The following is a 20334-nucleotide window of genomic DNA, read 5'->3' on the forward strand; positions in this document are numbered from 1 at the left end:
CTCAGCATCACTAGCCATCAGAGAAATGCAGATCAAAACCACCATGAGGTACCACCTCACACCGGTCAGAATGGCCATCATAAACAGATCCACAAACAACAGGTGCTGGCGAGGCTGTCGACAAAAGGGAACCCTAGCACACTGTTCGTGGGAATGCAGACTGGTACAGCCACTGTGGAAGGCGGTGTGTAGTTTCCTCAAAAGTGAAAATGGAACTGCCTTTTGATCCAGTGATTCCCCTGCTGGGTCTATACCCTAAGTACACCAAAACGCAAATACAAAAGAACCTATGCACCCCAATGTTCATAGCAGCACAATTTACAAGAGCCAAGTGTCAGAAGCAACCTAAGTGTCCATCAGTAGATGATTTGATCAAAAAATTATGGTACATATACACAATGGAATACCTCGCAGCAGAAAGGAAAAAAAGGACTACTAAACTTCGTGATAGCATGGATGGAACTGGAGAGCGTCATGCTAAGCGAAATAAGCCAGGGGGCGAAAGACAAATACCATATAATCTCACCTATAAGCGGAACCTAACCAACAATACAAAGATGCAAGGAAAATATGACCAGCAGCACTGAAAGGAAAGGAAACCAACAGAGACAAGAGGGAAAGAGGGAGGGGCGGGCAGGGAAAGGGAAGGGAAGGGGAAAGTCAAGGAACATATAGCAAGAACTCATGGACAAAATCAAAGGAGAAGAGCTGAGGGAGGGAAGGAGGGAGGGGGCAAGGGAAAGTGGTGGGGAGAGGCAGAGACAAATGTATTCCAAAATAAATAAATAAATAAATAAATAAATATAGATGAAGAAAGAGTTTCCATGAATATCCGGTTCCTTTCAGAGTTGCCAGTACTTGATATTACTAATATTTTTTAGTACATATTAATATGATTGTGAATGTGATGTTATTTTAATGGTTTCCTTATTATTTGCTGAAAGTAAATCTTTTTTTGTATATTTCTTGCCTATTTCTATTATTTTTTAAAAGAAGCTTTAAATGACTTTTTCATATTCTTTGCCCATTTATTGATTAAGGATTTGTAGAACTTTTCCCCTAAAAAATTTTTAAAATAACCTATTAACCATGTTTTAGGTGTGTTGCAAATACTTTTCTATTCTATTCCTTGTCCTTTGACACTTTTTATATGTATATTACTATATAGTTAAATGTTTAATATAGTCATATTGTCAATATTTACTCTATAGCTTAGGGTTTGAATATTTTACTTCAGGTCATGAAAAATATTAGTTCTATTTTCTTCTAAAATTCCCTAGATTCTACATACTGATTTTTAACTCACCTGAATATTTGTTGTACAATGTGTGAAATAGAGCTCTATATTGTTTTATTTCAAGTTATAATGATCCCTGTACCTTATTTGTTGAATAAGCCTTATTTTCCCTGTTGATTTGAAATATCAATTTAATAATATATTCCATTGTTAGATATATACATTTGTCTCTAGAATGCTCATTATATTTCATTTATCTACTCGATTATTTCTGTGCTGGTGTCATGTCAGCTTAATTGCTGAGACTTTACAATGGTTTTAAATGTTTTAATATTTTATAATTAACTTTGACATTTAAAAAATAAATGAAATCAATCTGCATTTAAGAAAGAAAGAGAGAGAGAGAGAGAGAGAGAGAGAGAGATGGAACCACTACCTTTTGCAACAACATGGATGGAAGTGGAGAATATTAAGCTATGTGAAATAAGCCAGTTGATGAAAGACAAATACCATATGATCTCACCTATAAGAGGACCTTATTCAACAAAATAAACTAACGAACAAAATAAACCACAGGCACAGAAACATGGAGCAGACTGAAAGTGACCAGAGGGGATAGGGAATGAGGACAATGGTGGAAAGAAGGGGAAGGGACTAGACAAAGAACATGTATGAATGACTCATGGACATGGACAACAGAGTGGGAATTGACTGTGGGAGTGGGAGGTGGGGGTGGGATGAGTGGAGGGGGGTAAAGGGGTAAAAGTTGAGACAACTGTAATAAAATAAACATGATTTATAAATTTAAAAAAATAAAAAAGAAAGATTGAAATATATGATATCCTCCTACAGTAATCCAGGGTACTACTTTAGGAGTGATGATTATTGAGTGTTTCTGTGGAAAATCTTTTTCATATCTACTTTGAGCTATCTCAAAATACAGTTCATCTATATCTGTAAAGGGCTGATCTGTAAAGCATGTGTTCCAAGCATCACATACTTGAAGGAAGCTGGGCAAAGGCTGAGGCCTGTCTTAATTCATATTATTCTTTTCTCCTTGTCCTGAATGACTAACTTCCACATTCTGAACTCATAAATTCCTTGGCTCTCACTGAGCACTGGGAAGGGAGTGACAAACATGAATTTGGGACTTTTTTCTAGAATGGTCTTTACCCATGTGGTGAAAAATAACAATGGTCCCATTCCCTACACCATCTCTGGAACTCTATTGCTCATTAGCCCTGATCCTCACCCATGCCCCAGGCCCATGACAACCACTGACCCTACTCATCTTCTCCCCACTCCCTTCCATTTTTCCTACACTGGTTTCCCTGGGAATCACCAAATCCACACAACTTTTATAGAAACAGTGGGGCTCTTTTCAGCCCCTTGCCCTGTTCTCTACCCATCCCATCCAGGTACAACATGCTCAGTAGACAGGCTCTTTAAAAGGATCCCAAAGAAGCAGTTTCAGAGTTACAGTAGAGAGGGTTTCATTGGCTTACTTTTGTATCCATACACCAGTGTAGGAAATAGTCTTTGCCTACAAGAAAATTACTACCTAGTAGGAGAAACTAAATCATATACCCAAAATCTTTAGTTAATAATTTAGGCCAATATGTGTTTAGAAACTAAAATATGGTTTCTTTGTATTTTGTGTTATTGAACCCCCGATCTCTATACATCTTTGCATCTTCAAGCCATGTATGCATTCTACATAGTGAGTCCTCAGCAGACATTTGTTTATTTGTTTGTTTGTTTTTACATGATATGATTTGGAGTAAAGGAGACTCTAGTTGCTTCAAAGTGTTGGGGAAAGCCAGGATGATATCACTTAGTCTTCCACAGCCAGGCTGCCAAAAAAAAAACCCCTAAGTGGACAAAAGTGGACCTTTGGGGCTCACCCCAATGATGCAGGTGAAGAAAGATTGTCTCAGTGCTGGCCCTACAAGGACCCCAGGGCTTAAAGCTCAGATATTGGCCTTGCTAACATGGCTGACTAACAGTTAATTCCTTCTTTGTCAGTAGAAGGCATGTCAGGTGCAGAAGGAGAGGAGCCAAGGTGGGGAACAAGGGCTAAAGATGGTGCATTTGTGGGCACTGGTAAGCCTAAAGGAAGCCCAAGGCACTCTGAGCAAATTTTGGGAGGCTTCTTGCCTCAGTTTGTGCTGTCTGTATTGGCTAAGGGCACACATGAATTCTTCATTCATTTAACATGGACCTTAGGTCCCTACTGTGTGCCAGGCTTTTTTTTTTAATTTATTGATTTTTTTATTGTTGTTCAGTTACAGTTGTCCCCATTTTTTCCCATTACTTTCCCCTGCCCTACCCACCCCCCACATCCCACATCCAATCCTCCCCCCACCCCATTGTCTTTGTCCTTTGGTCTTTTATACATGTTCCTTGACTTGACCGTTCCTCTTCTTCCCCCCATTATCCATCCCCCTCCTACCTCCCATCTGGTTACTGTCAGTTTGATCTTTATTTCCATGTCTCTGGTTCTATTTTGCTCACCTGTTTGTTTTGTTGATTAGGTTCCACTTACAGGTGAAGTGATATGATATTTGGCTTTCATTGCCTGGCTTATTAATTTATTGATTTTTAGAGAGAGAGGAAGGGGGAATGAGAGAAAGAAACATCAGTTTGTTGTTCCACTTATTTATGCATTCATTGGTTGTATATGCCGTGGCTAAGGATCAAACTCAGAACCTTGGCATATCGGGATGACACAAACCAACTGAACTATTTGGCCAGCGCTACCCCGGCATTATTGTATTCATTTAGAATATAGGTGTAAATAAAACATGCAAAGGTTGCTGCCTTCCTAGTGCTTAGAGGAAGGGAGTCAGATAGTAAATAAGCCAGTAACACCTGGGGAGCGAAGGATATGCACCAAGCGGGTAAGGGGATAGTGGTGGAAGACAACAGTAACAGTCTAGCAGGTTATCCTGGAAAGATCTGATAAGTGGCATTTGAGCAAAGCTCTGAATGAGGTGAGGAAGCTAGTTATGTGTGTGTGGGGGGAAGAGAATTCAAGGCTGAAGAACGGCAAGTACAAGGACCCTGACGCAGGAGCATATGCTGGGCATATTGGAGGAACAGCAGAGAGCTCCCTATGTGTGGAAGAGAGTGAAGGATTGGCCCACACAAGACAGTACTGTCTAAAAGAACTTCTTGAGATGATATAAATACTCTATATCTGTGCTATCATGCGTGATAGGCACTAACAACTTCTAGCTACTAAGCACTGGTATATGGTAGTGTGGCTGAGGAACCGTTAGGCATATTCGATTTAGATAATTTAAGCTTAAATAGCTCTTTGTGACTGTGGCTTCTGCACTTGTCAGGTTAGATGTGGATGTCATGGGTAGCTCTGAGTCCTCTGATCTTAATCCTCAGTAAGACAGGTCCATGGAACAATTGGTCATGTCTGATCCACGTCTCAGTGAACTCCCTCGGGTGCTGTTAAGTTCCTTCTAATCCTGCTCTGCCAGATGCTCATGGAGCAACAGGCCCATGTTATGTTATTCCCCCATGAGGAGTCTCAGGAAAGCTGTATTCCACAGAGTTCTTTTTGAGGACAAAAAGGAGGTGGAAGCCCCTGCATTTATTAGCACATCTGCACCTTTATAATTTCTATTGCCATATAAATTTTGCTTATTGTAGAAAAAACTAAAACCCAGAAATGCAGAAAGAAAAAAGTCAACAACATGCCCACCATTCAGAAATATCTAATCTCTGATATACTGAAGGAAATATGATATATTCACTTTCATCCCTGGTTTTTCACTTTATTTATTATAAACGTCTTTACCGGGGAGTCGATAAACAACCATGCCAATACTTTTCATGACTGTATAGAATTCTATGTAGAATTTTTTTGTAATTTCACTGTTTTTAAACAATGCTGTCATGAATACTCTAACAGGGGTGTCCAACCCACGGCCCATAGGCCGCATATGGCCCAGGATGGCTATGAGTGCGACCCAACACAAAATTGTAAATTTTCTTAAAACATTATAAGGTTTTTTTTTGAGATTAAGTGTTGCAATGTATTTAATGTGTGGCCCAAAACAACTCTTCTTCTTCCAATGTGTCCCAGAGATGCCAAAAGTTTGGACACCACTGAGAATCTGGAACAAACACCCTTATATGGTTGTCCATGTGTTTCTTAGACTGTGCTCTTAGAAGCTGAGCCCCCATAGGAAGTTCTGGTTTCTGGGCTGCTCGAATCCCAGTGTTGTAACATTCTGCTATCTAATCCTCTACTCTCTCCCTCAAACCACACTGCAGATGCTCTCCAGAGGTAGCAAGTAGCAAAGTCCAGGAGGAATAAGAGGGCAGCATGTGGCCCAGAGAGAGGCAATAGGAGGACAAGTAAGGCTTGAGTGAGACTAAGTAACACAGCTGAGCATAGCTTCCCACCCCATCAGGAAGAATTTTTGAAACAGCTTCTGTGCATGATGAATTTCTTTGTGTCGGTGGTTCTGTATATTTTCTCTACTTGGTTTATTGGTACAAATGTAGCCTCATGCAGGTGGCCTCATTGCCTTCCCTTGATTTTTGATGGAATGATGCCCATGGCCACTTATAACCCACTAATGAAAGAAAGAACATGAAGAGAGCTGGGGGTTTTTTCTACCCTGTAATTTGTCTGGATTATTTCAAAATCTATTTTAATCAAAACTGAGTAATTATCTTGCTGCCATGTAGCCACAATGTTGCAATTTATAGTATGTTTCCCTTATCCTTCTAAATAAAAATCTGTGAAGATTTTGGGGGAGTGCCCTAAAATCTAATTCTTTGCTTCATGGGTATAGTGGTATAATTCTAAACAATTTGCAAAGATGGAACTTGATGTTACCAGCATGCCTATGTGGTTTGGGGCAGCAGTTCACTATTTGATTGAGAAAATTCTCAGTTGACCACTATCACCACTGGACTCCATGTAGGCACCATGAAACAGACTAGTCAAGATGCAAAGTCATAAGAATCCTTGAGGCAGAAGGGACACCTCAACTTTGGACAAGAATAAACTTAGATAAAATGAAGTTTATTCATGGCCATGGTTTTGGTGTCCAGACAGCATAGTAGAGAGCTCTGGATAGAGCAGCCACTGAGTGGGTGGTTCTGTGATTTGGCAAGATGTCAATTTCTCAGAACCCAGTTTTGTCCTTTGTGACATAGAAATAACAATAAATATAGGAACAACACCTATTTCCAGAGTTGTTATTAGAATCCAGCAAGCTCAGATATATCAAACTCATTGTGAACTAAAACCACCCCCCCAAAAAAAAACTAAGCAAATATCCATCAGCAGAGTTGGTGTACAGCTGTGAGGACACCCATGAGAAGCATCTGAGTTGAAGGCTAGAAGTGGCTATCCTTTCAGTTCTGATCCTCTACCTCTCTCAGAGGGCTCTTTGGATATGGCCCAACTTGGGATTGTCACTGTAGTTTCCTCCCTTCCCAGACCTTCTTAGGACCTTATGCAGAGGGCCCTCAAAGTGCAGCTCAGCCCTTCCAACACATGTCTGTCATTTCAGGTTGCTTGTTTCCAGAGTGATATTCTGGAGACCATGGAGTTGACACAGTTATTTGCCTATGGAGAGGAACAGCTATGAAGATATTCAGACTCTCCCTGGCAACACTGCACAACACTGCACAGACTCTCCCTGGCAACATTCAAATAAGAGTTGGACTTCCCAGGGACTGGATCATGTGCATCACCCAAACAGCCCTCAGTCCACCTATTCATCTCACCCAGGAATTATGCATCCTTGAAAGCTGTTAGCTCCCTACTCTGACAGGTATAAAGACAGTAATTTTCACTTCCCCTATTGTTGGGGAGACCATATGGGAGGTGATACTATTGAGTAAAAAGAATATATATTACATAGACACAGCTCTATGAATGATATGTTGTGTGATTTCAAACTCGCCAGTTGTTGTGACTCACCTGAGAAGAGACAGGGCCTAGCCAGCAGGAAGGAACTGGCAGAGCCTCTGACCTGCAGGTCTAGGGTGGACAGATTCTATGTAGACAGTGTGTCACCCATTTCCATCATGGAGACCTCCATAGAAAGTCCTTGTTTGTGTTTTCAGTGAGCCTACCAGAATTTGTCAGTTTTCTCCAAGTCAACAAGACAAAATGAGTTCTAACAGGAATTTTCTATCATTTCACTGAAGCACCACCACTGTACACTGATTAGAGACTCTGGTTGGCTTTTTATGTGCATTTTAATTAACAAAAATAGAAAAGAACATTGTCACCACCTGTGGGCTTCATCTATGTCTGTCTGCATAGGAATATCGGGAGGCATGAGTGGGCCTTTCTGGGTAGTACTAGTGTTAATGGCATCTATGCAGGTGTTAGGCTCACTCAGGGTACTCACCTGAGTGTTGGTGTGGTATCTCAGGTGACCACACCTGAATGTGCTGCCTCTGAAGCCACCTGATGAAGTGGCCAGTGTGCACTGAAATGTGGACCTGAATGTCTCCAGCTTGCAGCAGAAGGGAACATGTTTAACAACCTCATGCACTGACAAAGCTGGAGTAAATGTGACTCTATCTCTGTATAAAATAAGCACACAGAGTGGCCATAGTTTGGGATGAGTCATCATGAGTGTTCCATATGTTGATGAGGAGAGAAAATTTATAGTGGGGGCCCAGCAAGTGAGATAACTAGAATAAAAGCATCCTGTACCTGGGCATGTAGGGGTGGAAGCACATTGACATGACAGCACTTTAGCATCCCAGAGCTCTGGTGTGCCCTCTGTGGGGTGGTTTGGTCATTGTTGTAATCATCAGAACTGCTTTTAAAAAATCCCTCTGTCTCAGAATAAAGAGCAGAATCCACAAGAGTGTGTGCCTTCTGAGATTACCCAGTTCTATCCTCTGCAGAGTAGACCTTTACCCACACTGTCCAGCCCTCCAACTCAAAGATCTGTAAAGTAATTGTCTTTTGTAGGATTTTATCTTCTGTGGAATTACACAAGATCCCTGTACCTAGGATTTTTCTCTTCCTGTTCATGGTAAGAGTTCCCTCAGCTCTTAGGGGTTTCCTTTTGAGGAGAAATACTTGCAGACAATAACAACAATAACCTTCCTGGGGGCTTCTCCTTGTGCCATGTTTCACCTCCATATTCTGAGGGCATCATATAGTGGTTCCTTTATTAATCTTCTTCTGTTCCATCCCCACCTGTTCTCTTTTACAGAGCAACTACTCCAGTGATACAGACAGTGAGGACAACTTTCTAATGATGCCCCCACGGGACCATCTGGGCCTCAGCGTCTTCTCCATGCTTTGCTGCTTCTGGCCTTTGGGCATTGCAGCCTTCTATTTGTCCCATGAGGTAAGTCCACACACACAGCACACCCAGGCTGTTAAGGAGGAGAGCCCAAGAAGACATTCAGTTTATGCCTCCAGAGGGGTCTTTACTTTGTGGTAGCAGGCCCAGGGTAGTCAGGGTACCTCAGGGAGATTAAGGTCACCTCACCTTAGTGTCATCATGGGATTTCCCCATGGCCAATGAGGGAAGGTGGGCACTCTTCATGAAAAAAGCTGAGCGATGCGAAAAGGTAATCACTAGGGTAAAGCAGATAAGTTGGAGAGCTTGGCCTTTAAGCAGGTACTTGAGCCCAGCCAGTGTCATTGACTCAGCACTGGAAAGCTCTGTGCCCAGGGTGGGGATATCTAACTTACTAAGAGTGGAGTAATGGGTGTTTTGTTTGTGAAAGGTTCATTCATATGAAATATATTCTGGTTTCACAGCAGCCTAAATTGATGTTCTGCTAGACGAAATGGTTTATCATGGTGGGTGTTCAAGCCCTCCTTTGTCCAATGTGAAAGCTTCTAAAGGTGTAGTTTCCCAGCCTTTTTTCACTACAAATCACCCTCCTCATTATGCCTTCATGGAACCCAGGTTAAGATATTTTTTCTAGCAAGAGTATTCTTTCAAAAATAACCAATATGTTCATTTTTATTAATCAATGAAAGACATTTATACTTGCTTTTTAAACTATGAGGTTTCAGCAACACCATCATCCCAGCCCAGCAGATAGATAGGCAGCTTCATGGGTTGGCCAGGAGGAACATGGCACTGCACTCATAGCTCTTTGAATTTCCATTAGCACAGGGGTTTCCTCTCCAGCTTCTAGGGTTCTGGGAATAAGGTTACAAAAAGCTGACTCTAGCAGCTCTTTTGTTTGAAAAGCTAATTTGTCTTGTCTTGACTTGGCTTAAAAACAGATTCCTTGGTCAAGCCCAGGAGTGATCTATCATCTGCTTGTTGCTGGTTTCAGTATTGATTCAGTTCTGTTTGACTGGTGACAAGAGTCCCATTACACCCTTTTCTTTTTCACCTGCCTTCCCTTTACTGACATCATGCAGGGGAGAGCAGTGGACTTACTGGAGGTGGTACACCAGAGGTCAGGTGCTTATTGGCATGGACACTCCAGAGGCCCTTCAAGGAAAGGATGAGAGCACCAAAGGATGAGGTGGGGCCCTGCTAAGTGCTTCTTTGTGGTCCTGGGTCTTGAGGATAATGGATTAGGGGTAGGAGTTATGGGTAAGTCCTACACTGCTTAGGTTGAGCTGAGCAGTAGCTCCATGTCTATCAATGGACCAGAGGATCTACCTGAACATGTCTTATATAAGTTTGTCCAATGAATGCCAAAGAACCCCTTCTTTGGAGGCACAAGCATGAGCTGGAAAGCAAGACTTCCCAGGTTTGATAGAGGCCTGGGAAGCTGTGGGTGGAGTGAGGTCTGGCTGTGCCTGGGCCCATGGAGAGGTCATAACTACTGTATATGCTGAGGACTGGCACACAGGGTGGGACCTGGAGAAAGGCTTATGGACAGACATGCTTTGTGTGCAGAACCAGCTCACCCACTTCTGTGTACACTGCACACAAAACTTGAGTTAAGGTGGTACACATTGACAAAAGCAGTTTCACTATAAATGGGAAGGTCAGGATGGAGCCAAGAGAAACAACCTCTCACAAACTGTGGGCAGTTCTGGCTTTTCCCATGAGCTGAACATGGGATGTCAACCCTCCTTCCTTCATCCCAGTCCTGCCACATGGTAAAATAAAGGGGGCAGGTAACTCTCAACTCCCTAGGGTTGATTCTACTGAGGAAAGCCATTAACTGACCCCCAGCAGGAAGGCACTGTTGACAAGAAAGCTTTGATTGCCAGCTTTTAGAGTGTGATTGATTTTTTTACATTGGATTCCACTAGAACAGTTGTTACCTGTTCCAGGAGATGCAAATAAATGTAGGGTAAGTGGAGGTAGCCTGGCTTCCCCACCCAGGTGCTTGAGTAACTAGGGGGAGCAGATTATCACAACCCTGAGGTAGTCTGATAAAGCAGTGTTCTCATAGCCTTGAGTATGGGTGCAATAAACGGCCCCTTAGCCTTGAGTAGGCTTGCATGCACAGCTCATGCTAGTTACCTCATTTTTTTGGCTTGAGGCAGACTTTGTTTCTTCTAGTACTTAAGAAGGAAGAGGCTTCTCACTGGGGGAGTGAGTATGGGAGTGAGGGAGTAGAGTGGAGTGGGGCACTGACATAGACACAGGCTTGTGGCCTGTGTGACTCCAGAATAAAGGCATGTTAAGCATCCCCATGGCTCCACAAATTTTCTGTCTACCTGAGTCTCAAGTGGACCTGCCCAGCCTAGGGAGGCGGCAACACAGTAGACATCATACAAATGTATCTGTGGGGTACTTAGGGAAAGTGAGCCCTGGATAAACAGGGAAGGCACAGAGAAAGGTTGCTTATAAGGCCAGATAGAGAGGGTTTCCCTTTTCTTGGCTGCTCCACAAGTCCCAGGATGAAGCCCCTGTCTCCAGAGCAAATTGTGCATAGCTTCTTTTTCTAAAAGATTATAGCTATAATAAAATCCAAAGCCACAATTCTGGAGACTAGCATTAAGAGCCTCTTTCTCAGAGAGTAATTTTATTCTTCATATAAGAAGAAACTCTTAGACTTGGGCCTGACAAGTTGTGACATTTAATACCTTTGATGATAAAGGGGATTCTGATTATTTGTTCAGGAGTATATGTGAAATGTAGTTTCTGTGGAGGCCTCTGGTCATATTTCTCAGAGGCAAAGCCTAAAGTATAATGCTTGCCTTCTCTGTTGGAATAGGAATAGGAGTCCCAGGGGTCCCTGTCTCTCAACCTTCTTTTCACTGTGCTGTAAGGATGGATTTCCCTTTAGTGGGACCACAGCAGAGATGAAATCTCTGGAGATGAGTACCCGTTACAGGGTCTGTATCGAAATCTTTCTGTATGGGGAATCCCAGGCTGAGACCAGGACCATGCAGCTCCCTTTTTGTAGTCCACAGATGTGTGGTTCTCCGCTCTGCTGCAGACCTGGAGGCAACCATCCCTGGCACACAGGCTTCAGCACTGGCACAAGGCTGCCAGGCATGCTGTTTGTGCCTCTACAGCCTGACTGCTGACATAACATCTTCAACAGGTATGTGAGGGGAGCAGACTGCCAAAGGGAGCGTATACACATGTTATAGAATAGAAACTCTGACAGACTTCTGGCCAAGATGGAGACATAGGTAGATACACTTTGCCTCCTTGCACAACCAAAAGAAGGACAACAACAAATTTAAAAACAAAAAAAACCCAGAACTGCAAGAAAATTAAACTGTATGGAAGTCCAACAACCAAGGAGATAAAGAACAAAAATTCATCCAGACAGGTAGGAGGGGCAGAGACAGGCAACTGGAGAAATGGAGATGATGGGCAGCAAGATGGCGGCTGGAGGACTGGGCGGGCTAGATGGCAGCTGGCAGTCCCACATTTGAATGCATATAAACCAGGAGGAACAACAGGGGAGTGAAACAGACCATGCAACCCACGGTTCCAGCACAGGAAAAGAAAGGCTCAAAATCCCTGGCAGTAAAAATCTGCAGGGGTTGTTGTGGTTGAAGAAACTCCCAGCCTCATAGGAGTGTTTGTTTGAGAGACCCACAGGGTTCTAGAACACACACAAACCCACCCACCCAGGAATCGGTGCCAGAAGGGTCCAATTTGCTTGTGAGTAGTGGGAGAAGTGACTGAAAATGGTGCAAGAGCCAAGCAAGTGGCATTGTTCCCTTTCTGACCCCCTCCCCCACATACAGTGCCACAACAGAGAGACATCAGTTTCTCAGTCCTCATGAATATCTAAGGCTCCTTTACAATGTAACAGCTGCACCAAGACAAAGAAATATGGCCCAAATGAAAGAACAGATCAAAACTCCAGAAAAAGAACTAAGTGACCAAGAGATAGCTGACCTATCAGATGCAGAGTTCAAAGCACTGGTAATCAGAATGCTCACAGAAATGATTGAGTATGGTCACAAAATAGAGGAAAAAGTGAAGGCTATACAGAGTGAAATAAAGAAAACTACACAGGGAACCAGCAGTGAAGGGAAGGAAATTGGGACTCAAATCAACAATTTGGAGCAGAAAGAAGAAATAAACATTCAACCAAACAGAATGAAGAAACAAGAATTTAAAAAAATGAGGAGAGGCTTAGGAACCTCTAGGACAATTTTAGATGATCCAACATCCGAATCATAGGGGTGCCAGAAGAAGAGGAAGAGCAAGAAATGAAAACATATCTGAAAAAAAAAAATAAAGGGGAGTGTCCCCATTATGCAAAATGAAATATACTTCCAGGAAGCCCAGGAAACTCAGAGAGTCCCAAAGAAGTTGGACCCAAGTAAGCACATACTAAGGCATATCATAATTATATTACCTAAGACTAAATATAAGGAGGGAATCTTAAAAGCAGCAAGAGAAAAGGAGACAGTTACCTACAAACTGTCCCATAAGACTATCAGCTGATTTCTCAAAAGAAATCTTGTAGTAAAAAAAGATAGCAGAGGAGTGAATGGGAGTCATGCTGACCTCCTCCTCCCAAGACCAAACTGGAATTGCTACTAAGTAGTGGAGTAATCACCTGGAAAACAATGGAACTATAGTGGGAGAGAAGCCTAGGAGACGCGGACAGACAACGGATTCAACTCTCACACACCCCAACAGGTGAGAAGTGTGGTGGAGGCTCGAGAGGGTGGGCTGGGTGCCCACGGGCACTAGCACCAGAAGGACATTGAAACGGCCAGTTAGCTTCCCCTGAGAAGAATGGGGTCTGAATCATAAACAGGGACCCCTAAACTACAACAGCTGAAACCAGGAAAATACAGACAAAATGCAACGCTGAAAAGCTTAGGGGCACTCTCTGCCAGAGACAGGTGGCTGGGGATGCAAAGAGACATTTAAAGGGCCAACGCAAAAATTGCAGTGGCAGCCACCCTCCTTGATCTCTGGGTAGAGGTGGCAGCAGGGTGGGCTGGTGCCTGGGAAAAGATTGGTGAGGAAAACTTTGTGAAGAGAATTGAGACGGCGGCCGGAGGAGCCCTGGTGATAACGCTCCTCCCACTCTGCAGCTACCATCTCACTCAGGCAAAAGGGAATCAATTAATCTGCCTTTTGCGCGCTCCGCACACAGCTTGTGCACATGTGAGCTGGGGGGGTAAGTGAAGACTGGCTGGGAGAGCCTTGAGGAGAGACTGGAGACGGAGGCATTGGGGAAAGAACGGGAGGAGGAACCAGGGAGTCCCGAATCCTTCTACTTTCCCTAGTCTCCATTGGGCGGGAACAGGCCACACCACCAAAGAACCCAAAGCCGAAAAGCACACAATAGTGAGCCCAAAACCACCCAGTGCAGGTGAACACACTTGCACCAGTGGAGGCGCACACACTTGGCCAGCAAGGGTTGGCGAGCCTCCGTGTGGACCCACGCGGACTGGCGAGGGCTCGCGCAGGCTGGCAAAGCCTCCCACAGGTTGACACTCATGGGGCCTGCAAGGGAGTGCACAGATCTGTGAGGACAGGTGTAAATCAACCCGCAGGGGCCCGTGAGCGAAGAGCAGTCTGCAGAAATAGTGGATCCTGGGCCCAAGGGGTCACAGAGCTGCCCAGAGTCCCTGGAGGAGAGACTGGAGATAGGACTAACCGGAGATTCCTGGAGTTGACATCCTCCCATTTCCGTAGTCGCCATTTGGCGAGGGCAGGCAACGCACCCAAAGAGCCAAAATCAGGGAAATCACACAATAGAAGACCCTAAACTGACCAGTGCAAGGGTGCACGCTGGCCTGGGGGCCAGACGAGTACCTGATGTCGCGAATAAGCCCCCTGGTCTGGGGCAAGCACGCGCAAGCCGAGGTAGTTAGGGATGCTGCCCGGTCAAGGAGCATGATCAAGGACAAGGAACCGGAGTGAAAGTGCACAGTAAACCACAAAAATAGTGGATCCCTGGCTGAAAGGGTCACAAACCTGCCCAAAGCAGGAGTCAGACACGGACAATAGACTCCTGGAAGGCTCAAACAAATGACCCAAGGTCATATAGGGTCAACAACTGACATCATCAGAGGCAGGCCCAGAAAGAAAAGTAAAGGGGAAAAATAAATAAATAAATAAATAAATAAATAGACCTGCCTACTACCATAGATGATTAATCCACAAAGTCAGGAAATCTAGATGGCCCAACTGAAGCAGAAGCTAAAATAAATAAGTAAATTACTTAACAGATTCTCACAAAAATGGGAAGAAAAAGAAGTTCCCCCCAAAATGAGTAGAAAAGGGGACTCCCCACAGAGAGAGCGAAATGAAATAGAGGCAAGGGAACTATCAGATATGGAAATCAAAACAATGGTTCTAAGGATACTCAATGAGCTCGGCCAGCTCAAAGATAACTATGAGAAACTGCAGAAAAACTATCAGGATCTTACAGCAAACTATATCAGCCTGGAAAAGGACATAGAAACTATCCAGAAGACACAAGAGGATATGAAGAATACCATTTCTGAATTGAAGAACACAGTAGAAGGAATCCAAAGCAGGCTGGATGAAGCCGAGGATCGAATCAGTGAGATGGAGAATAAGGTAGAAAAAAGCTCCCAGAAAGAAAAAGAAATGGAAAAATGACTCAAAAAGAATGAAGAGGCATTTAGAGAAATGCAGGACAACCTGAAAGGCAATAATATCCATATAATAGGGATACCAGAAGGAGGAGAAGAAGAGGAGCAAGGGATAGAGAACCTCCTCAAAAAAGTAATGATGGAAAATTTCCCTAATTTGAGGAGAGAAAGGCTCTCATGGATCCAGGAGGCACAGAGGACCCCACTCAAGAGGGACCCAAGGAGGTCCACTCCAAGACACATCATTAAAATGAAACTATCAAAGACAAAGAGAGAATCCTCAAGGCAGCAAGGGAGAAGGAGAAAGTAACATACAAGGGGTCCCCAATATGCCTAGGAGCTGACTTCTCAACAGAAACACTACAAGCCAGAGGGAAATGGCAACAAATAGTCCAAGTCATGAACAGCAAGGGACTACAATCAAGGCTGCTCTACCCAGCTAGGCTCTCCATTAAAATAGAAGGGGAAATAAGGAGTTTCCCAGACAAGAGAAGGCTAAAAGAATACATCTCTACCAAACCAGCACTCCGAGATATGCTAAAGGGACTGGTTTGAGAAGATAAAGGAAAAAGAATGAGAAGGAGAAAAACACAGGTACAAAGAGAAAAAATGAGTAAGTTTCTATCAGCAATAACTCTCAATGTAAATGGACTAAATGCCCCAAAAACGAGACACAGGGTAGCTTAATGGATAAGAAAACAGGACCCACACTAGGCTGCCTACAAGAGACCCACCTCAGAGCAAGAGACCTACACAGATGGAAAGTAAAGGGATGGAAAAATAATATTCCAAGCAAATGGGCAAGAGAAAAAGGCCGGGGTTGCCATACTTGTATCAGACAAAGTAGATTTCAAAACAAAGGACATAAAAAGAGACCCAGAGGGTCACTTTATCATACTTAAAGGAAGAATCTATCAAGAAGACATCAACATTGTAAACTTCTATGCTCGCATTACAGGAGCCCCCAAGTATACAAGGAAATTGTTGGATAACTTCAAAAAAGATATAGACAGAAACACACTGATAGTAGGGGATTTCAACACCCACTGACAGATATGGACACATCATCCAAACAAAACATAATGAAGATATTGTGCAACTGAATGATGCACTGAATCAAATAGACTTAAGTGACATATATAGAACCTTACATCCCAAGGAAGCAAAATACACATTTTTTTCAAATGCTCATGGCAGTATTTCAAAGACAGACCAGATGATAGGACACAAAGCAAACCTTAGCAAATTCAGGAAAATTGAAATAATACCAAAGTTTTTCTCGGACCAAAAGGACCTGAAACTGGAAATGAAATGCAAAAAGAAACTTCAAAAACTTGCAAATTCATGGAGACTGACCAGTACAATATTAAACAATGAATGGGTCAATAATGAGATGAGAGAAGAAATCAAAAAATTTCTGGAAACAAATGAAAATGAACAGACAACAGTCCAAAACCTATGGGATACAGCAAAGGCAGTCCTGAGAGGGAATTTCATAGCAATACAGGCTTACCTAAAAAAGACAGAAACATTTCAAATAAAAGACCTAAGACTACAACCTCAAGAACTGGAGAAACAAAACCAAATAAATCCCAGAGCAAGTAGAAGGAAGGAAATAGTCAAGATTAGAGCAGAACTGAATGACATAGAGATGAAAAGAACAATTCAGAGGATCAACCAATCCAGAAACTGGTTCTTTGAAAAGATAAATAAAATCGACAAGCCTTTAAGCAGACTCATGATGAAACAAAGAGAGAGGACCCAAATTAATAATATCAGAAATGAAAGAGGAGAAATAACAACTGAGCACAGAAACACAAAGGAACATCAGAAACTACTATGAACAATTATATGCCAAGAAATTTGAAAATCTTGATGAAATAGACAAATTTTTAGCAAAGTATAATCTTCCAACACTGAAGGAGGAAGAAACAGAAAGCTTGAACAGAGGGATAACAGCTGGGGAAATTGAAGCAGTCATCAAGAAACTCCCAGCACACAAAAGCCCAGGGCCAGAGAGTTTCACAGGAGATTTTACAAAACATTTAAGGAAGAGCTAGCCCCTGTCCTTCTCAGACTATTCCAAAAAATCCAAGAGGAGGGAAGACTCCCAGACACTTTCTATGAGGCCAGCATCACCCTGATCCCAAAACCAGATAAAGAACCTACAAAGAAAGAAAACTACAGCACAATTTAGCTGATGAACATAGATGCTAAAATCCTCAACAAAATATTGGCAAACCGCATCCAGCAATATATTAAAAAGGTTATCCACCATGATCAAGTGGGATTCATCCCAGGGATGCAGGGATGGTTCAATATATGCAAATCAGTAAACGTGATATATCACATAAATAAAAGACAAAAACCACATGATCATCTCGATAGATTCAGAAAAAACATTCGATAAGGTCCAGCACCCATTTATGATCAAAACACTCAGCAAAATGGGAATAAATGGGGCATTCTTCAACATAATAAAGGCCATATATGGAAAAACCTGCAGCCAATATCATACTCAATGGGCAAAAACTGAAAGCTTTCCTACTAAGATCGGGAACACGACAAGGATGTCCACTCTCACCACTTCTTTTCAACATCGTATTGAAAGTCCTAGCCAGAGTTGTCAGACAAGAAAAAGAAATAAAAGGCATCCAAATAGGAAATGAAGGAGTAAAGCTATCATTGTTTGCAAATGACATGATAGTGTACATAGAAATCCCTGTAGACTCTACGAAAAAACTCCTCAACCTAATAAGTGAATTTGGCAAAACAGCAGGATACAAAGTCAATATTCAGAAATCAAAGGCATTTTTGTACACCAGAAATGAAATGGAAGAAGAAATCAGAAAAAAAAATACCATTTTATATAGTAACAAGAAAAATAAATTACTTAGTAGTAAATTTAACCAAGGAGGTAAAAGTCCTGTATTCAGAAAACTATACGACATTGATGAAAGAAATTAAGGAAGACACAAATAACTGGAAGCACATACTGTGCTCATGGATTGGAAGAATTAATATCATCCAAATGTCCATACTACCCAAAGCAATTTGTAGATTGAACACAATCCCTATTAAGATACCAATGATATATTTCACAGAAATAGAACAGACATTTCAAAAATTTATATGGAACCATAAATGACCCCGAATAGCCGCAGCAATTTTGCGAAAGAAAAGAAAGTAGGAGGGATCCCCATACCGGACTTCAAACTCTACTACAAAGCTACCATACTCAAAACAATCTGGTACTGGCACAAGAACAGACCCATAGACCACTGGGACAGAATAGAAAGCCCAGACATAAGCCTAAGTCTTTATGGGCAACTAATATTTGACAAAGGGGGCAGAAGCATAAAATGGAGCAATAACAGCTTCTTCAACAAATGGTGTTGGGAGAGCTGGATGGCTACATGCAAAAAATTGAGATTGGATCATCAGCTAACACCATACACAAAAATAAACTCAAGATGGAGAAAAGACTTAAATATAAGTCACAACAACACCATGAAAGTCCTAGAGGAGAACATTGGCAGGAAACTCTCAGATATCCCATGCAGCAATTTTTTCACTGATATGTCTCCTAAAGCAAGGGACATAAAGGAAAGAATAAACAAGTGGGACCTCATAAAAATAAGAAGCTTCTGCACGGTGAAAGAAAACATCAGCAAAATGAAAAGGGAGCCAACCGTATGGGAAAATATATTTGCTAATGATACATCAGATAGAGATTTGATCTCCAAGATAAATAAAGAACTCACTCGACTCCACTCCAAGAAGACAAACGATCCAATCAAAAAATGGGCAAAGGACCTGGGCAGATGCTTTTCCAAGGAGGAGATAGAGAGAGCCCAGAGGCATTTGAAAGGATGCTCAGCAGCACTAGCCATCAGAGAAATGCAGATCAAAACCACCATGAGATACCACCTCACACCGGTCAGAATGGCCATCATAAACAGATCCACAAACAACAGGTGCTGGCGAGGCTGTGGAGAAAAGGGAACCCTAGTCCACTGTTGGTGGGAATGCAGACTGGTGCAGCCACTATGGAAAGCAGTGTGGAATTTCCTCAAAAAGCTGAAAATGGAACTGCCTTTTGACCCAGGGATTCCCCTGTTGGGACTATACCCTAAGAACACCAAAACGCCAATACAAAAGAACCTATGCACCCCAATGTTCATAGCAGCACAATTTACAAAAGCCAAGTATTGGAAGCAACCTAAATGCCCATCAGTAGATGATTGGATCAAAAAATAATGGTACATTTACACAATGGAATACTACACAGCGGAAACAAAAAAAGAACTACTAAACTTTGTGACAGCATGGATGGAACTCGAGAGCATTATGCTAAGTGAAATAAGCTGTGGGGCAAAGGACAAATACCATATGATCTCATCTATTAATGGAACCTAACCAACAAAACAAAGATGCAAGGAAAATAAGACCAGCAGCACTGAAATAAAAAAGAAACCAACAGTCAAAAGGCGAGGAGGGAGGAGTGGGCAGGGAAAAAGAAGGGAAGGGTCAAGTGAAGGAACATATGGCAAGGACTCATGGACAAAGCCAAAGTGGGGAAGGATTGATGGAGGGAGATGAGGGAGGGAGACAGGGGAAATTGATGGGGGGAAAGCAGAGATAAATATATTTGAAAAAAATAATTAATTAATTATTTTTTAGAAAAGGGAATTAAATGTTTCCTTCCTGAATTTTTACCCAGATGTTAATATGAATTGCTTATGGCTGATTCCTAGGATTCTTGTCAGTGTTTTCAGTCCATTTCCCAAAAAGAACACAAACTTTTGTATAAAATTGCTGACATTGTACCTCTAAAAGTAAGTGAGGGCATGGTTTCCCTGTGGACCATAAAAATAATGCTATTTGTTAGGTTTTGTTTTCATAGTTAGTTCTTGGGCCACCATGCTATTCGTGTTCCGAAAGAACCAACTAGTAGGGCCATCAGGACTTGAATGACTTTCCCCATATTTCAGCTTTTAAAATCAAAAGAACATGCTAATTTGCCCTTGGAAGAATGTGAGGTTGATAAGATTATTGGAAAATAGGGATCAGGGAACCGTTGAGGACTGCTGATCATTGCCTAGGCTGC

At 42.3% G+C, this 20334-nt stretch overlaps 1 protein-coding gene across 1 annotated transcript in view; it reads left to right on the top strand.

The window, feature by feature from the left end:
• The window catches only part of SYNDIG1 (synapse differentiation inducing 1), a 168632-nt gene that overhangs the window by 58732 nt on the left and 89566 nt on the right, over window positions 1-20334 (top strand). The window contains exon 2 of the mRNA XM_054587414.1: window positions 8455-8592. Coding sequence (XP_054443389.1) covers window positions 8455-8592 — 138 coding nt within the window. The remainder of the gene's footprint in view (window positions 1-8454; window positions 8593-20334) is intronic.

This window comes from Pteronotus mesoamericanus, unplaced genomic scaffold (genome assembly GCF_021234165.1).
Source record: "Pteronotus mesoamericanus isolate MK-2021 breed Mesoamerican mustached bat unplaced genomic scaffold, CSHL_Meso_final scaffold_118, whole genome shotgun sequence".
NCBI lineage: Eukaryota > Metazoa > Chordata > Mammalia > Chiroptera > Mormoopidae > Pteronotus > Pteronotus mesoamericanus.